Source organism: Olea europaea, chromosome 5 (assembly GCF_002742605.1).
Source record: "Olea europaea var. sylvestris chromosome 5, O_europaea_v1, whole genome shotgun sequence".
NCBI classification, from domain to species: Eukaryota; Viridiplantae; Streptophyta; class Magnoliopsida; order Lamiales; family Oleaceae; genus Olea; species Olea europaea.
This window is the reverse complement of record NC_036241.1, coordinates 8,180,852-8,201,380: the sequence shown is the minus strand read 5'-3', so window position 1 is coordinate 8,201,380 and position 20,529 is coordinate 8,180,852. Positions and strand designations below refer to the sequence as shown.

At 35.0% G+C, this 20,529-nt stretch overlaps 1 protein-coding gene and 1 long non-coding RNA gene across 8 annotated transcripts in view; both read right to left on the bottom strand.

Moving 5' to 3' along the window:
* Positions 1 to 409: 409 nt before the first annotated feature.
* Positions 410 to 2,488, bottom strand: LOC111394544. The gene is made up of 3 exons (XR_002702636.1): positions 2,356 to 2,488; positions 1,509 to 1,608; positions 410 to 841 (listed from the first exon to the last, which is right to left on the bottom strand). It is a non-coding gene; the product is annotated as an uncharacterized LOC111394544 (long non-coding RNA).
* A 2,053-nt stretch (positions 2,489 to 4,541) lies between these two features.
* The window catches only part of LOC111394543 (WD and tetratricopeptide repeats protein 1), a 23,299-nt gene continuing 7,311 nt past the window's right edge, over positions 4,542 to 20,529 (bottom strand). For 2 of the 7 annotated variants that reach the window (XM_023020403.1, XM_023020397.1), the window contains 11 exons: positions 15,310 to 15,458; positions 15,057 to 15,227; positions 14,851 to 14,961; positions 14,230 to 14,341; positions 12,960 to 13,303; positions 12,377 to 12,467; positions 8,471 to 8,566; positions 6,532 to 6,602; positions 6,331 to 6,458; positions 5,484 to 5,583; positions 4,545 to 4,816 (listed from right to left, as the gene is read on the bottom strand). In XM_023020403.1, the coding sequence (XP_022876171.1) occupies positions 5,502 to 5,583; positions 6,331 to 6,458; positions 6,532 to 6,602; positions 8,471 to 8,566; positions 12,377 to 12,467; positions 12,960 to 13,303; positions 14,230 to 14,341; positions 14,851 to 14,961; positions 15,057 to 15,227; positions 15,310 to 15,458 (1,355 nt within the window). In that variant the 3' untranslated portion in view covers positions 4,545 to 4,816; positions 5,484 to 5,501. Of the gene's footprint in view, positions 4,817 to 5,478; positions 5,584 to 6,330; positions 6,459 to 6,531; positions 6,603 to 8,470; positions 8,567 to 12,376; positions 12,468 to 12,959; positions 13,304 to 14,229; positions 14,342 to 14,850; positions 14,962 to 15,056; positions 15,228 to 15,309; positions 15,459 to 20,529 lie in introns of all 7 variants that reach the window. The other 5 variants (XM_023020399.1, XM_023020400.1, XM_023020398.1 and 2 more) reach the window with 5 other exon arrangements.

Genomic DNA, 20,529 nt, shown 5'->3' with positions numbered 1-20,529 from the left:
GCATATCCGAAGTATCCAACTCAAAAGTCAGCAAAGTTTTATAAAACAAATTAATTTTTGACGAAAAAAGTCGAAGAATATGTATCTGAGGGTTCAGTGTTCGCTCTATTTTTGACTTGACATACAAAGTTCTCAAGTTTTCACACACTTGCGGAAGTTATTGTTAGATGGAATATGGTTTGTGGTCGAGGCTTGCCATCTTTAGGTAACGACAGCATATCCTAAGTATCCAACTCAAAAGTCAGCAAAGTTTTATAAAACAAATTAATTTTTGACGAAAAAAGTCGAAGAATATGTATCTGAGGGTTCAGTGTTCGCTCTATTTTTGACTTGACATACAAAGTTCTCAAGGACGACGTAAAACAGAAGTACCGTCTTTGATCGGAAGTTTAAAGCAGACCACAGCATATCGATTCGAATTCATTTTCAACATAGACCTCATAATAGTACAAATCCCTCCAATAACAATTCCTCTTCGCCGGGAACGTTACCATTGAAGGTTATATTACTCCAATGGTAATCCACATTGCACTGATGCTAACGAATACATCAGCTAAACCAGCGAAGACTCCAAGAAGAAAATATTATATAAATTCCCAGCACCATTATATGCAACCACCATTGGACATTGAGCATATAAACTATATCAACACATGGGTACAATTATTTACAAATCTTTATTTCTCTGTTGCGCATCTTTTAGGAGAAGGTACAAAGCACGACGATAAGCTTGTGAACATAAATATAGCTTTACATGGATCATTTCTGTATAACAATTGCATTGTTTCTCATAGGAACTTCAGCATGTCTGCGTGCTTCAATTCCTCATTTTATCATCCTGCTGAAACCAAGATGAAAGATAATTTTTTACAGATAGAAGCGTAAAACGTAAATTATTGTGCTTTAATATAATTTCAAACAAGGAGCAAATTTCATACCCTCAAAAGTAACATCACTCTATGTCTGCCTATGTTTCTCCATGTTTGAAGGTGTTTAATATTAACATACTTACAGTCAAACCTATCCACACATTTCGTAGGACTCACAAGTACTAACCATATATCAACCACTCATTTCTATCTATTATAATAAATACTGATTATAAACACCTACCAAACAAGCTTTACACTATTTATAATTCTCGTACGATTCTTCCAATTTATCCTTTCTGCTCTGCCACTCTGTAGCACAACATTGAGAACACAGATAACTACTGGGGTTTCATTTTTTTCTTCTTATTTGCCATACAGGAAATAAGTCAAAAGGAACAATTTATTTTAGAAACTCAAAAATTAAAACCCTTAATTATCTAGCTTCAGATAGATTACATACTTATGAACTATTCAGTAATTGCTTAGTGATTGTTAGGGTAGTGCTTTTAAGCATTTAAAAGTTGGTCGATCATCATTTTTAACCACTAAGCACTTAAAAGCTTAGCCAAGCAAGCACTTATTAGATACATGGAAAACTATTCAAAAAGAGAAACAAGCTGTTTAAATTTACCATACCAATGGCATGAAACAAGATCAGCTTTGTGTGCACTCAAATGGATGCAAACTTCCTTCAGTAAACTCATGCATCCGAAACCGCTCCAAAATCTCAAATGGCCTAATGTGACATTGAACAATAAATTAACTACAACCAGTAGAAATGGATGCAACATGACCCGGAACAAGCCAAAACCATATCATGCTGTAAATACAATATAAGCTTCTATAAAAAACTAAATAAATAAACCTCTGCTGCTATTATTGACCTTCATTGTTCTACTGATTTCATAAAACCATGCAGCTAAATTTTCCCAGAACATTACAATCACCTATCCATACTTCATATGACGGGGGAAAGAATTTAATCGAGGACAACCTCGGGAGTTTATCTCAATCTAACATTAAATTCAATTTTGAAGCAGCAGAACAGAGGTTCTAATAAGATTTTTTATCGATCATATTTTCTCACCAAAAATAAAGAGAATTATTGATTTTAGAAATTTATTATTATTTTAAAAAGCATATAAGATGGTCATGAGACAGGTAAAGCCGTAAACGTTGGATCACCAAATTTTCAAGAAGAAAAGAAATGTTCTTAATCCAAGGAATGGTCCTCCCAACTACAGTAATTAAATTTTGCTTTATGTATTCTTGGTTAAGAAATTTTAAAAAATAAGTTAGCCTAGCAGAAATTCTGGAAATTCCTTAATGCATTGAGAAACATCATACTGGACCAGCAATTTATGCATGAACATCTAGCAATGTGGAAAATCCACGAAGACAGTCGTGTTGGTGATGATAGTGATGTAACAAAGTAAAATAGGAAAACAACAGCAAATGCTATTCGAACATTTACTAAACATACAAAAATGTTTCACGAGTGCGGCATAATGTGCGCTGATTGCTTTCCATAGCATCTAACACATTTGGAGCCTCTGGTCCTGCGGCTCCACCAGATACAATGGATGGGACTGAAGCACTTGGAGTCCAAATCTGCATCAGTTATGAACATGTTATTATACCTTCTAATAGTTATTAACCATCTAAAATCCTTATTGTATCTTGCCTTTATGGTGCTATCAATCCCACTAGTTGCAACAACACAATCAAGTGGATGGCACTGAATGCAGTTCACAACTGTACAGGAAAAGGGTAAAGTTATTAGGCCACTTCAAAAGAAAAATGGATAAAGAGGGGAAGGGGGTGTGTTTTTTTTTTTTTTTTTTTTTTTTTTTTTTTGGGTTGGTGTAGGCTCTTCGGTGGAATTTCTTCCAACTGCAGCATCTTGATCAGTGATATATTGCTGAAATCTTGGCCGGTATAGTGGCCTAGCTTTTTTCAAAACACGAATTATGTGTGACTCAGTTCTCCCAAAAGATAGAGCTCACTACGTGTCGGAACTTCATGAATTTTTTTCAAAAATTCTTCTTGGGGGAGTGAGCTATCTGGAATATTCTTGGTCTCTCGTTGTCACTAGTTTTCATAGTTGATTGCTCTTATTTGAATTTTTTCTTCGTATACAAAGTATTGTCATCGTCGTAGTTCAAGATTACAAATTGATGCTTTTGATGCTTTTACCAGTATCAATTTGAGGGGGGTGTTAATAAGGTTAAATAAAGATTACGAAATATTACAGCTATATTATAATTATATTGTGCTGTATACAAATATATTATTTTTACCATATTTAGTTTGATTTGGTTCTATTTAATGAGAAATCCTCTCAGAATGAAGGATATCTAGTCTTATTGAGTATTATTTAGTATATCTGACAGCATGAAGAATGGGTTTGTGCAGGTTTATTTAGCAGTTTGTTACATGGTCTATGTTCGAAGCCTAAGCCTTGTCAAATGAGGCATAGCAGATTTAGTGCTTGTTTGGTACAGATTTTAATTGGATTAAAATCAATTTTTTGATCGTTATTTCACTATTTCAACCGTCATTTTTGAATTCTTTTCTCACAGGTAGAGCCCACTTTATCTCTAACGATCAAAAAATAAATTAATCAAATCCCTACTAAACAAGCACTTAAGAGTTTTTGGTTCAAAGTTTTTCGATGGATAAAGGTGTGGTGTGTAGAAAATGTTGGATAGTGTATTTTGGACTTTTTGTCATGATTGCTGTAGTGAGTTTTTTGAACTTGAATGCCCTTTAAATACTTGACGAAATTTATTTGACTAAAGGTAAATGACTTGCTTAGATATCAAATTGACATAAAACACAAGAACTATAACACAAATTATAAATAGAGAGGAGATGAAAAGGGGAAAAGGTAAGAAGTAGAGAATAAATTGAGAAACTATCAACTTATCCAACATTCAAGTATTACACTGTATAAATTCTCTTTATATAAAATATTTATAGGAACTGAATTTAAGAACTTAACTGAGGAAATAATTAAAAATACTGAAAAAATCTATAAAACAAAAACCTAAATACCTTTTGGACTTTAAATCGTTAAACTATGTGTCAACCAAGATGTGTGTGTAGCATAATTCATATTTAATAAAATCTTTATCATTCGTTGAAATCATGCTACATAGACGTCAAACTAGGTGTCAATTTACATGGGCATGTAGCACGATTTTAAGATGAAATTATGTTGCATGATGTGAGGATGAATTTTCACACACTTGCGGAAGTTATTGTTAGATGGAATATGGTTTGTGGTCGAGGCTTGCCATCTTTAGGTAACGACAGCATATCCTAAGTATCCAACTCAAAAGTCAGCAAAGTTTTATAAAACAAATTAATTTTTGACGAAAAAAGTCGAAGAATATGTATCTGAGGGTTCAGTGTTCGCTCTATTTTTGACTTGACATACAAAGTTCTCAAGGACGACGTAAAACAGAAGTACCGTCTTTGATCGGAAGTTTAAAGCAGACCACAGCATATCGATTCGAATTCATTTTCAACATAGACCTCATAATAGTACAAATCCCTCCAATAACAATTCCTCTTCGCCGGGAACGTTACCATTGAAGGTTATATTACTCCAATGGTAATCCACATTGCACTGATGCTAACGAATACATCAGCTAAACCAGCGAAGACTCCAAGAAGAAAATATTATATAAATTCCCAGCACCATTATATGCAACCACCATTGGACATTGAGCATATAAACTATATCAACACATGGGTACAATTATTTACAAATCTTTATTTCTCTGTTGCGCATCTTTTAGGAGAAGGTACAAAGCACGACGATAAGCTTGTGAACATAAATATAGCTTTACATGGATCATTTCTGTATAACAATTGCATTGTTTCTCATAGGAACTTCAGCATGTCTGCGTGCTTCAATTCCTCATTTTATCATCCTGCTGAAACCAAGATGAAAGATAATTTTTTACAGATAGAAGCGTAAAACGTAAATTATTGTGCTTTAATATAATTTCAAACAAGGAGCAAATTTCATACCCTCAAAAGTAACATCACTCTATGTCTGCCTATGTTTCTCCATGTTTGAAGGTGTTTAATATTAACATACTTACAGTCAAACCTATCCACACATTTCGTAGGACTCACAAGTACTAACCATATATCAACCACTCATTTCTATCTATTATAATAAATACTGATTATAAACACCTACCAAACAAGCTTTACACTATTTATAATTCTCGTACGATTCTTCCAATTTATCCTTTCTGCTCTGCCACTCTGTAGCACAACATTGAGAACACAGATAACTACTGGGGTTTCATTTTTTTCTTCTTATTTGCCATACAGGAAATAAGTCAAAAGGAACAATTTATTTTAGAAACTCAAAAATTAAAACCCTTAATTATCTAGCTTCAGATAGATTACATACTTATGAACTATTCAGTAATTGCTTAGTGATTGTTAGGGTAGTGCTTTTAAGCATTTAAAAGTTGGTCGATCATCATTTTTAACCACTAAGCACTTAAAAGCTTAGCCAAGCAAGCACTTATTAGATACATGGAAAACTATTCAAAAAGAGAAACAAGCTGTTTAAATTTACCATACCAATGGCATGAAACAAGATCAGCTTTGTGTGCACTCAAATGGATGCAAACTTCCTTCAGTAAACTCATGCATCCGAAACCGCTCCAAAATCTCAAATGGCCTAATGTGACATTGAACAATAAATTAACTACAACCAGTAGAAATGGATGCAACATGACCCGGAACAAGCCAAAACCATATCATGCTGTAAATACAATATAAGCTTCTATAAAAAACTAAATAAATAAACCTCTGCTGCTATTATTGACCTTCATTGTTCTACTGATTTCATAAAACCATGCAGCTAAATTTTCCCAGAACATTACAATCACCTATCCATACTTCATATGACGGGGGAAAGAATTTAATCGAGGACAACCTCGGGAGTTTATCTCAATCTAACATTAAATTCAATTTTGAAGCAGCAGAACAGAGGTTCTAATAAGATTTTTTATCGATCATATTTTCTCACCAAAAATAAAGAGAATTATTGATTTTAGAAATTTATTATTATTTTAAAAAGCATATAAGATGGTCATGAGACAGGTAAAGCCGTAAACGTTGGATCACCAAATTTTCAAGAAGAAAAGAAATGTTCTTAATCCAAGGAATGGTCCTCCCAACTACAGTAATTAAATTTTGCTTTATGTATTCTTGGTTAAGAAATTTTAAAAAATAAGTTAGCCTAGCAGAAATTCTGGAAATTCCTTAATGCATTGAGAAACATCATACTGGACCAGCAATTTATGCATGAACATCTAGCAATGTGGAAAATCCACGAAGACAGTCGTGTTGGTGATGATAGTGATGTAACAAAGTAAAATAGGAAAACAACAGCAAATGCTATTCGAACATTTACTAAACATACAAAAATGTTTCACGAGTGCGGCATAATGTGCGCTGATTGCTTTCCATAGCATCTAACACATTTGGAGCCTCTGGTCCTGCGGCTCCACCAGATACAATGGATGGGACTGAAGCACTTGGAGTCCAAATCTGCATCAGTTATGAACATGTTATTATACCTTCTAATAGTTATTAACCATCTAAAATCCTTATTGTATCTTGCCTTTATGGTGCTATCAATCCCACTAGTTGCAACAACACAATCAAGTGGATGGCACTGAATGCAGTTCACAACTGTACAGGAAAAGGGTAAAGTTATTAGGCCACTTCAAAAGAAAAATGGATAAAGAGGGGAAGGGGGTGCATAATGTGCCAACCATCAAATAACCCTCTCTTTATTGAAGAAACACAATCCGTATAAGCTTTTTCACATCAATTCAACTTGCAAAAATTATTAAAGGGACATAGTAGCAATCAGAAGTCTTCACCTAGAACTAATATGAACCTTACAACCAAACTGAAAATCTCTTGCTACATACTAGTATAGAATACATCATTTCAGGCAATGAAACAGAAGTCCCGGCGATAACATTTGATCTCTACCATCCTCATCATTCAGACTTGTTTTGTATAAGCTTTTTCACATCAATTCAACTTGCAAAAATTATTAAAGGGACATAGTAGCAATCAGAAGTCTTCACCTAGAACTAATATGAACCTTACAACCAAACTGAAAATCTCTTGCTACATACTAGTATAGAATACATCATTTCAGGCAATGAAACAGAAGTCCCGGCGATAACATTTGATCTCTACCATCCTCATCATTCAGACTTGTTTCCAGAATATCCCTGAAAGACGTATATATCATTTTCAGCTCTTCTTGATGTTCCTCTCTATAGGTCATTCAGAGTTGACCCAGTTTTCCTCTTCCACTCAAAATTTTCATCATAGTTTTCCCACATAATCTTCTTTCACTCTTCCCAATGTCCATGCCCTTTTCCTAAAGGTAACAGCAGTAACATCATCTACTTTCCTTTGTACTAGTTGAAACCGTAGCTATTCCATTAATATCAACTCAAAACCTATTCTTAAAGCACCCTGATGTCCTTGTGGTTCATATCAGTTTCCACTGAAATCACATATTCAGGATGAAAAATTCCATCTCCATAGCCCATGAACAGCCTCAGCAAAGGATTTCCTTCTAACCTGATAAATGTGCTTCATCTGTGGTTACATCTTAGAGTTCTATTCACCAGAATCACAGAGACTTTTCCATACATGCTCTGAAATCCCCTCCATTTCATCTCCAACCAAACCACAATACCATGCCCAATTACAACATTTCTTCTTCCTAGATGCAACCCAGGATAGCAGAACCACACATTTCATCCCTAACAATGAATCTTTGTTCCCCCACAATTATGCTTCTTCATTTCAGCCTCGAGCAGGTAGGGACTTCCCACAATTTCAGAAAATCAAAATCTTATTCTTCTCCAGCCTTACCTCACGTGCAGATGACTTAACTGTCCCCACTGAACAGAATAGAGGTCTGATTGGGCAGCCCCATTCAAAGATTCCAATTAATACTGGATAAGATTTTCCTCCAAGTCATCGGCTCAAACAGACATCTTAGATAGATAATTACTTCATGAGATTACAAGATATCCAAAGTGTATGCAGTTGTCATTGAATTTATATCTTTGAAAGATAAATCTTTCATTAAATTAGCTCATCTTTCCTCTAGGTTTATATTAGCAATAGTACCATCACTTGTTCTAGCAAACCGCTATTTGCAACCCATTAAGAGTGACTAGAACTATGATTTAGGAAGGATCGATAAAAATCATTTGAAATGAGGTCAAATGACAAGGAGTTGAAACTTTGTCATTAAAATTTTTTCCAGCAGTAATGAGTACCTTTCGTCAATTTTTATTTTTTTTTGCATTGAATAACATATAACTACATCATTGCAAAGGCTGGTGATTTAGTGAAGGTTGGCTAGACTAGACATTTGTAGAAACATTTCTAGAGGTTGACCAATACATAAATTCCATATCCAATTATGGAGCTTGACGATTAAAAAGCAGCTCATTAGTTTGATGATATAGTATAGAAAATTTAAAAATTTAGGCCCAAGGGGAGAGAGTCGGGAACATTACCAGCTTCATCCCCATGCAGCATTTTTAATAATCTGCCAGTTCTTTTTTCCCATATAAACCATCTACCATCGTCACTTCCACTAGCAATGTATTCACCTGAGAAAGAGAAGAAAGCACAATGACATTACTTAATCTGTCATCTAAATCTATTTCAAATGCTTGTCAAATGCAACGTTTATAGAAGTCTCATGTAATCAGCGTGCCAAGAAATTGACAAACGGGTATGATGGGGAATGAAGATAAGAATAAATATAGGATTTCAAAGTGGAAATTGATTTTTTAAGTTATGTTTATTTAGATTGACTTTGATTAGTTACAATATTTTGTTAAGCATTTTGTTTATTAGAAGTTAGTTTAATTGTAACTTCTTTTCCCCATACGACTGAGGTTTTCGTTTGTAAGCAGACTTGAATATTGATTATTTCTCCCATTTCTTCTCTCTCTCTTCCCTATTTCTGTTTCTTCTTACGTTCTACATCAGGGTATTTCTCCAATGTTTAACCATTGGCAGAATAACTTAAAAATTGTTCCTTTGGAAGTACTATTGCTCGAATTATACAACTTCCTCTCCAGACCAAAACAGAGAAGAGAAAAGGCATATGAAGTTAAAAGACACGAACTAATTTCAAGGAAGATCTCAATTTTGATTCCTAAGCTTTAAAACCTTTATCTGTCATCATTAATAGTATTAAAATACAAATATCAATCACACATTGTAGCTTATCAGCATTCACCTGAAGTATTTTTATCCTTAGAATTTTTTCGGCAATTTGAAGAAGTCTACTTGTTGATACCGTACATTCATTTATCAAGAGAAAGATATACGAAGGTAGAGAAAATACAGAAAGGCCTTCCAAGACGTGGACCAGAGAATTAGAAACATTGTCTTTTTCATTTTCAGTAAAAGTTTCTCTGCATAGAATATAAGACGTACTTTTATGATGTAGGCGCCAGCTTAAGCATGTGCACACGTTTTGTATGTTGAGTCTTTCTGATGCAATATTATAGAAATAAATTATTTATTTAGTTTCCTATTTTGATTCTTATTTTAGGAAACATGATTAGAGTGTGATTTAATTAACTTTTATGGCATTTCTTTACCTAGTTATGATTTTTGAAACCCTATATAAAGGGGATTATGGAGATGTAATATAACAACTTGAGTATATGAAATAAATTAATTTCTCCCCCCAATTTTCTATCTTCTCCTCTTCCCCTCTTCTTCCCTTCCCTTTCCCCTTCTTCTACAATTCTCCTAGTACATCCGGTGTCACTTTCCCTCTATCCGACCAACTTAGTTGTCCCAAAAAGAAAAGATGTACTTCGCGTTATTAAAGTTCCAATTTGATTTTAAATAGATCTTATTAGCTTTTATTTTAGTTTTTTGTTTTCATTAATATACTAATCTCAGGGTTTTATAGAAATTCTTATAACTGCAAACTATATATGTAATTTGAGTTAAGTGTCTTGTTTTGGTATTATAAATTTGGAGTTGTGAAAGGATGTTTAGTTGGATTTGCTCTCAAGTCTTACTAAAATATGTGATACTTCGTAGGTTACACAAAGACATGCACTCCCTACAGTTCTCAATGAACATCAAATATCGTGTTCTTACATGGTACCAGGGATTTAACCCTACACTAGATGTGGTGCTAAGGGATTCTAGGAGATATTTCTAGAGTTCTTTTACTTCGGTTTTCCTTTATTCAATATTCAGCAGCACAAATTTTCACAAAGCAGTCTTTCGATCTCGAACACTTATGCAACGTCCCAAATATTTACCACGAGTTGTTATATTTAAATTTATGACTTAAGTGCACTATTATTAAAGTCTAATGAACTTATTGGTTATTGACCTATAGTTTGAGGATCTAAATGGAGAGTTATTTTGAAAATTGGATGAAATCATGCATAAAATGTATGTAAATATATCAATTGGTATTGATTAAAGATGATTTATTGACCATAATCAATTGGTATTGATTAAAGATGATTTATTGACCATATGAATTATTCACACCACATTTCAAACCAATGTAATTGATTTGACGACGTAAATAAAGGAAATTGATTTGACCACATACATTATTTACACCAAGTTTTAAGCCAAAGGAATTTATTTGATCACATGCATTATTTACACCAAGTTTTAAGCCAAAGGAATTGATTTGACCACCCGATTAAAGGTATTAATTTGACATTTCCATGACAATACACCATTTATGCATTGGCCATGCCTAACATCTAGACATTTCCTTTTACTTTTCTACACATAGTCAAAAATTTACATTATAAATAGGAAATTACATTATAAATAGGAAACAAACCCAACACTAAACTATCCCTTACCACCTATTTACACACTCTCTCTCTAAACCTTTATCACTTCGTCTTTCGACCTTTACTTTCTCTCATTCTTTTTATAGTAAATATAGTAGTACACTTACACAATCACACGTGAATAATCAACCAAACACGCGGCTCAAGGATCTCTTTCTAGCAATCACTCCTTTTATCATTTTGAATTGTACAGTAAAAAGTACATTGTTCTTTATGTTTATGGTAGCTAATATTTATGTAATATTTCTATGGCTATGTTTTATGTTTTGGTCCATATTATGTATGTTCTATTCAAAATGGACCGGAGTTTAGTAACACTATGCATAAGAATTTAGTACCATATAAGTTCGGTCTAATTTTCGTATCTCCCTATGCAAGTTATGAACTTCTTATAGAAATATATATGAATCCATTATCCACGCACACTTATTGAGAATTATTCTCACCCCTTTATGTCTCTACTTTCAAATAATTAATAATTCAGGTGGTTGGCATCGAGATGGCTTATTGTGGCAAAAATTTCAATTATAAAATAATTATGTTATAAAATTATTGTCATTTTATTTAATTTTAAATATACATTTCTCATTTCAAGTTAATTTATTAAACTCATTACATTATTTGAATTTTGACAAGTGCTTTAATAATTTATATAATTGTGTTGAATACTCTTTAAATTAGTTTTAATTTATGATTTAGTGGCACTCGGATCGTTAAGGATTCAGGTCGTCACACCGAAAACCCTGAGGCCTTATCAAGAATCTCTTAAATTGAATGAAAAAATAAAAATTACTTCATTGACAGCATCCTGTGGAGCTTACTGACCTAAATGTTTGATTACAATGAAAAATAATTAACGAAATGAAAAAAAAAATAAAATAAAATATCAATGGAATTCCAAACAGGAACTATAAGGCCTTCATCACAGTTAAGACAAAATAACCTACTGCATCGTACTCAAAGCATTAAGATAAGCTGATTCAGGAAAAAAAATGATATGCCTTCATTTACTACATATATAGGGAGTTGAAAAACTACACTACTGCAGCAGCTGCACAAATAGTGCCATCATTTAGCATTGGTCAAGCAATTCCAACCCCAAAACCACCCTGTAACACTTTAATACTTTTAAGAGCATTTCTGTAATATCTAATGTGAAACATTATAGTAGACAACAGACACCAGATTGTACAGGCAGGTGCCCAAAGAACATCATTTCCTGCGTGTTATATTTGTAAAATATATGGAAAGGATCCCATGACAGGTTTAAGTTGTCTTTCAGTACCAACACCATCTTGATTGCTTAAGAAGGGGGTTCATTGAAAAACAATAAATGTAATCGTATATGAGTCATATGCACAAGTTCTGATGTTTTAGCAAATATGGTTTCTGCCTTGCTTCATCTCCAGAGGATGCACTAAAAGAAAACCTACCCCAAAGCACAAGGTAAAATTGGCAACCATAAGAGCACATATTCCTTTTTTCACAAGTAGTTTATCTCTTCACACACGCATGATTTAGAAAGGTTATATAAAAATTTTAAAAAAAAAAAAATCTCAAGCATACCTTTTTGACCAAGAAAACTAGCCTGCTTTATGTCAGTGCCTATATTGCAATGGCCAACATATATTTGTTTCATATCTGTCACACTCTCAGGCTGCAAAATGAACAGAATTTAATTAACAAAACCCAGATATAATGTATAAATAAAATGAAATAGTAGCTAAAGAATATATTATATATCCTAATGTGGAGCGAATTGGTCATCAAACTTAAACCAAGTATTTTGAGTAGCACTGGACTTTGTATTCATAATAAATCAATGAAACAAGACAGAGAGAGAACATGGAATTCAGAAAAGAGAGAGAGGAAGTATGATCGCATGGAAGAAGAAATTCGACTGTTGCTAATGGAACTAGGGAGGATCTCAAAAATACTCGAAGTATAATCCACATAATCAAAGAAAAACTTGTGCGTAGAAATAAAATGAAAGAGAATAATACGAAAAATTGCAGAAAATTTATAGACATGTTAAGTTTTTAATGATGACCTTACACACATACCTAAACGAACGTTGATGCAAAAATATAATAGGTTTAACAAGAATTTGAAAACAAAATTTTTAAGAAGTGAATAGCAGAATCAGAACCTGGTAAGGCACTTTATTGCTTTGACATGACGGTGTAGGCAACCCAGAAGCACCATTTGGTCTTCCAGTTTCTGTTGCTGAGTCACCTCTCATGTGTATTCTAAAATTTAAACTTCCATGAAGAACATTAGAGTCAAAATCATGTCCTTCATCAGATACTGATGTTTCAAAATCAAATTCCAATTCTTCATCTAAATCTGAATCTTCTCTTTCAGGGCCATCTTGTGAAGCATCACCATTTCCCTCGGGACGATAGATTATATCACTCATAGATAGTACACTTCCTGCTCGATGTACGGACTTAGATCCTCTATTATTTTCCTTTTTAGCTTTCTCAACTTCTGCTATTAAGTGTATATTTAGTCAATAATAGAACTACATATCCAGAAATATCGATAATTTGTATATGTTTCTGCAATACTCATGAAAATATTAACTCTCATTTCTCCTCAATAGCACAATCTGCAACATTTGACAGTTGAAACTTGACATGACAAATACCAGAGAGGCTTAGGATTACCAATCAATGAAAGAAAATACATATTTTATATTCTCTTGAAAATACTAACTCTCATTTCTCCTCAGTGGCACAACTGTAACATTTGACAGTTGAAACTTTACATGACACTACATGAGAGAATTAGGATTACCAATCAATTAAAACAGATACATATAATATTGGCCATGAAACAAGAACAGCAGAATGTTATCAATGCACCTAGTAGAACTGGGGAAAAAGCTTTTACAAAGGTGTATGCATTATGTGCAGGTCAGATAAATATGGTAGTCGATGAACCTTGCAGGAAGAGATTTCAAGAATATAGAAATAGCAGGCATTTTCTTCTAGCCGAACAGGAACCCAAGCCAGGGAAAGAGAGAAATCCTTTCTCCCCCTTTTTGCGTGAGGGCAAAGAGAGAAATAAAATAAACATGTTCATGAAGTTGTGGAGTCGCTGTTTTATGACGTTCACCAAGTTACTTCTACCTATCAGCTTTATCGTTTAGAAGGATTTTCAGACCTATTTTATTTTTATAATTTTATTCTGTCCCAATAATTAAAGATAGGGATGTGCATAGCAAGGGTTTTTCTGGCCCAAGTGTACTTGTCTTTACCACGAATCATTTTCGTTGGTTAACAATAATTGTTATTAGATGAACGAAGACCCAAATTACTAGAAGAAACCCCCTAACCCACATATATATTGTTGTCACATTCATGACCATCAAAAAGACATTTTTTATATCGAAATAAAGCAGAAGTACTGCAAACCTGCATCGATATGCCTTTTTATGTTGTCCACTTTTTCTCCGACTTCAAAATCAGATGGAGCCAGAGATCTTGCAGCATCAGCAAACTCCAAAGCTGCTTCATGTTTCCCCACCTGCAATGACGCAGAAGACCAGAGCCAGCAACACCATATTCAGATAGAGAAAATTACATCATTCAAATATGAAGCATACCAGTGCCATATATAATCTTAGATCCAGAATTATCAAGACTCATTATTGATTATATGCAAAAAAATATATATATACACACACAAACACACACATATTTATACATCAAAATTGATAAGGCTATAAAATGATCTACACGAGGCCATAAGTGGGAAAAAAAAATTCAATATTTACACTTTCTGATAAACTTCTATCCAAACAATCTCTTCCAAATTCTACAGAACATGTTTCAAGGCTATACAAGGAACCACCAACAGAATCTCCAAAAGCACAGAAGTAATATATATGTGATCTGGGAAGGACTACAAATGGACGGATGCAATGCAATATAAGTGCGGAGTCAAAACAACCCATATCTGAAAACTCTCCTAAAGGCTAGAACTTTTTTATTCAAGACCAAGTCCTAAAAGTTTTATGAATATCATTAACTTACCTGTGATAATGCCTCAGACATACAAATCAATGCTCTAAATGAAGAAGGATTAATTTTCCGAGCTCTATGACAGTCCCTGATAGCCATGTATGCATCATTTTTCCACTTCCGCTGTAAAAAAGGGAATGGTTAATCAGTTAAGTAGAGGAACGGTGACAGAACATAGCTAGACAATATTCACAGGAGGCATGTAGTTCTTGAAGAACCTTGAGCAGCAAGGTTGCACGTATACACAAACACTCATGTACTAGAGTAGGCCCAATCTCATGACCATGACCGTCCAAAACTTCATTACAAGCCTCAACTCCATAGTAAAAATTTGTTCCTTCTTTTAAGGATTTTTCTGCAATCTGAACCAGCTTTCTGCATTTGTCAAGCTAGGAAAACAGAAATTCAAATTAATTCAGAAACCAGAACCTGAGAGGGCATATTGACTTTGAGTAGAATAAGGGTTCACACCTTGGCAGCCACTCGGTTTCTTACAGGAAAACCATTAGAAAATACACCAGAAACAGATGAGAGCAATCCTACTCCGCTGATCATGGGATTAAAGCTCATAACCTTTGAGACATCTCCTGAGGTATACCTCATTTCACTTCCAAGAGCTGCTGGGAAAAAAGTACTTACGAAATTAGTAATCCACAGCTCTAATAAGATAATATAGTCAGAGTCAAAATATTAGCTTTGCAAAATGATTAATTCAGATTTTTGAAGGTGGGTGGAGGAGCACGGATATGCCAAAAAAAAACAAAAACAAAAACAAAAAACAAAAAAACAAAACAAAATTAAAAACAAACAAAAGGATTTGTCTACAAAATAAGCGGTACGAATGTTTTTTTTTCTTTTAATAAGTAATCAAAAATTTTATTTATTTATTAATCATGGATAATACACTGAAAGTGTATTATCAATGTATACACTGAAAGTGTATTACGAATGTTACGATCAAAAATACATTCTACAATCAATTGGTCATTTTTATCAATAAAGTTCATTTAGCAGAATACATAGAGTACCGCGGGGGGGGGGGGGGGGTGGGGGGATGATTTTTTGAATTAAAATATGGTGTGGGACCCTACAAGAGAGAATCTGGCCAGGTCCATTTACTATTTATTTTCTATTTGGACTATTAGTTATATTCTATTTGGAATATTATTTATATTTCTGTTATTGGACTTGTATAGTGGGTTTGGCCCAAACCCTTCTCTTTAGAGTTTTTGTTTTGCTATTTATTTCTGTTTTGTTGTGTGTTTGAGACGGTTGATGAATTGATGAATAGAATGCTTAGATTGTTGCCTATGGCTTCCTCCTTCTCTCCTTTCCCCTGATTTCTAATTCTTTTCCGGTTTTCTCATCCCATTCTCTGCGATTTCTCCCTCTCTTCTTGCTTATTCTTTCTTTTTTAATTCGTCCTACATCAAATTTGGTATCAGAGCTAAATCTTGGGTATTTTTCTCTTACAATTCAAAATTTTCTTCTTTCCCAATTCCCAAAACTTGTCGAACAGCAGAAAAGAAAAGGATTTGTTGGAAGATAGCAGTTTTCTTTCCTAGATTTTTAAAAAAAAAATTACTGTTCATTGCGGGTACTGTTACGCCCAGAATTTCAGTTTAGCATTTTGTCAATTTCAAAAAAAAAAAAAAAGGTATTGTTCCCGGGTACTATTCACCCGCGAAAAAAAATCCGAGTTGTTATGTCACTACTGCTACTTCCTGCAAACCCTAATCCATACACACAATCCATTATTAATCCAAACAACCCATTATAACACCCAGTCAAATATTCTAGTCTCCAAATCATTTAACCCGTTACTCAGGCTCAATCTACATCCACATAATCATAAGTAGCCCAAGTCCTAGAGGCCAATATCCACATCTCATATTCAGCCCAACAAGGTCATTACATCAACCCAATTATTCAACCCGACCAATAACCCAATCCCCAACCCATTTATCACATATTTACCCGAACATATAACCTAAATCTATTCACACATAAAGCAGCCCCATTCAACCTAGCCCATTACCGGCCCATATCACAACAATCAGCTCACTTCATAGCATTCCAGTTATCGTCTTCAACCTCGTTATTGTCTGCAGTTGGTCACCACCTAATATCCACCTAAACCCAACCATCTCTCCTACTATTATCGCCGGTCATCCTTCCAGCCGCTATCGCCCCAACGCCGCCAATTGAACACCCAAGTCGCCGGCATACATCATCAATCCCAAACTCGTCTCTACTGCCAAATCACAACCGCAGCCCAGACTCCTTCAATTCCCCATTCGGTCCCGCCAATCCCTTCAACTTCCGCCGCTGAACGCCACCCATCACCTGCCATCCACCACCCCAGTCAAGAATCCCAGTCATTGTTCGTCCATTTGGGGTGGACTCCCTCCCCACATTCACCTAATCTGGCCGTTTTCCTTGCCGCTAGTCCAATTGCTTCAACACCAGGCGACTCTAGCTAGGCAGAAGCATTCACTGTGTCCAGAATCTCATATCACTTAATCCACAATCAACTACAGCCTCTAAGCCTCAGTTGCACCACTTGACGGGTTGATTTTGAGGTAGTGAGATTGGAGAATTGGAATTTATATTCGCATTTGCGGACTTTCTTGGTTTGTTAAGGGACTATATAAATTGGAACGGCGACTTGTTTGACTCGGATAAGCCATACGGACCGGCGATTTAATTGTTCAACAACTTTCTTAAAGATTGCGGACAACAGCCGACTTCATCAATCAAGGAGTTAATTGTCTCCTTCGCCAACTGCCTCCACCGATTGCAAAGAACCATTAAAGCCACCTGACTCAACTGGACAACAGGGAGTCGCTATCTCCTAATTCTCACTAGTTTATACTGCTGTTTTATTTTAAAAGTGCATCATTTAGAGTCTGTGTGTCGCTGTGGTCTCATAACTTTGGCCTCAAACTTCACTTGCCTGGAATCAGTCACTGAATTAACTTGCCATTGTTACCCCCACTTACCTATGTGATTGGAAATTTTGACAAGTCAATTGGACCCTTGCTTTATTATTTACACACCTCAGCACTATTAGCTTGCATAGTTGGATTCCTTAACCCCAAAATTTGTTCATAGAGAGAGAGAGGGAATTTCAAATTGCTGTTTTTAATTGTTGGTCCTTGTTGCATATTGATCTCTCTATTGCATTTCATTTAGGTAGTGTTACTTTGCGTACAATTGCATAGTGGTCGTCCTGTCACTTTACTACTTCAAACATGGACCCCTCACAATTTGATGCGCTCACTAGACAATTAGTGCAACTTGCCACTAGCCTATCGATTGTCCAATCAGATATAACTGCTACTCGTGAGGAGAGAAAGAACCTAGCTACTAAGTTGAGCAATTTTAAGGGAACCCCTCGTTTGACTGACACTAATTCTGAAACGTCTCATAATAGACAATATCATCGTGGACAAAGTGATCAAAAATATTTTCGGCACGATCGTAGAAATAGGGATCAGGTTCGTGAGCGAGAACAAGACCATGGTCATCATGGTACTCATTCTCTTCCTCGTTGTAAGGAGCGTTTCTTTAGAGACATTGACTTAGATACTCCTACTTTCGATGGTTGCTTAGATCATGAAATTTTTACCCAATGGAACACCCTTACACAAGAGAATCGGCTAGTAACTGAGTACATTGCTCAATTTGAGGAATTTCAAATGAAATGTCACGTCATTGAGGATGAGGCCTTGACTTTGAGTAGATTTACACAAGGTCTAAGAGATGATCTTAGACGTGAGCTTTTCTTTCGGGGTGTCATCACTCTTAATCAAGCTTATTCTTTAGCTCGAGATTATGAGTTGAATATTAGTACTGCATATGAAAAGCATGATCACCATCGTTCACCCATCTCATTAGCATCATCTCATCATAAATCTATCATAGAGTCTTCCCAATCTAGTGTTCCTTCCCTTTGGAAAGACAAGTGTAAAGGTCGTGATAGCCCAAGATCATCTTCTTCATGTAGAAAGCATAATGACAATCATCCTTTGATTTCATTGGCTCCACTTCCTTCTGTTAAATCCCTTCTAGGACCTTCCCCGTCTAATGTTCCTCCAATTTTGGAAAATAAGGGTATAATTTTTTAAACTCCAAGGACTTCTCACTTGCTATGCATCAGCTGTAAGGACTTTGGCCACATCTCTACCAAATGTCCTAACCGAGCCTTAGTCATAAAAGAACGAAAGAATGCAATAGAAGAGTCGTTAGAAGATCTAGCATATGACCCTAAACTTGAAGATTTTGATGATAATAGTGAGGACACCTCCTTAAATGGCATCCAGGCTCTTCTTGGGACTCCACCTTCTGTATCCCATGATTTCCCTAGTCACTTTGAAAGAGCCCAGTTGCCTATGGTTAGCACTAAATCGAAATTCTCCACTGCAAACCAAACCCAGGCTGATAGTCAAAATGAAATCGTTAACCAAAGTCCTGGCAATTTATTCAAGTCTCTAGTCCAGAAAAATATTGGAAATTGGGACTTGATTCCCCCAACTGTTCAAATTGCGTATAACAATTCTGTAAATCGGTCTCTAAATCTGAATCCGTTTAAAGCTATTCATAGTTTTAAGTTTAGGCGGCCGTTAGACCTTATTCTCATGTCCCCACATGCTAGTGTGTCGATACCAACTGAAGCATTTGTGCATCATCTTCATAACTTGTATATTGAGATCAATAAGCAAATTGACGCAAACAATGTATTATATAAACCTCAAGCTAATTTGCATAAATGATATTTTGAATTTAATATTAGGGATTATGTTATATTGCAAGCCAGTAGTGCTGGTACTTTTCAAGTTTTAAAGTATGTTGGGCAATATGCACATGTCATTGATTTTTCATCACCTTTTTGGCCACCACTATACTTTACCTATTGAGGACTTACTTACTTACAAAGGCCTTTTTAATTTCCTTGATGATCCTTTTCTCCTTCCTTATGTGGATCCCCAACCTAAATATATTACCATTTTCACTCCAATAACACATGTCATAGCCAAAGATGAAATTGATGCTATTTTAGATAAGCAAATTGTGTTAACCAATGATGAAGATTTTGGGGATGAGTGGCATGAATTTTTACCATTGGGAGTTCAGTATCGGTATGTGATTACAAAGAAAGATCATCCTCCTTGGTTGGATCATATTGTTGAGGATAAGCTGCAACTAGCTTTATTATCATTTGTGGAGTTTCGGTATTTGGTCGTCAAGAAAGATCGTCCCCCGTGGCATGACTTGGAGCCTTTAGCATCATATTCATTGCAGCATTTTGATTTATCCACTCGACGGGGTCGAGTTTTTCTCCCACCCCGGGAGAGTTGATGCGGGCATCCATTTACTATTTATTTTCTATTTAGACTATTAGTTATATTCTATTTGTAATATTATTTATGTTTCTGTTATTGGGCTTGTATAGTAGGTTTGGCCCAAGCCCTTCTCTTTAGGGTTTTTGTTTTGCTATTTATTTCTGTTTTGTTGCGTATTTGAAACAGTTGATGAATTGATAAATTAAAGAATAGAATGCTTGGGTTATTGCCTATGGCTTCCTCCTCTCTTTTCCCCTGATTTCTACTTCTTCTCCGGTTTTCTCATCCCATTCTCTTCGGTTTCTCTCTCTCTTCTTGCCTATTCTTTCATTTTTAATTCGTCCTG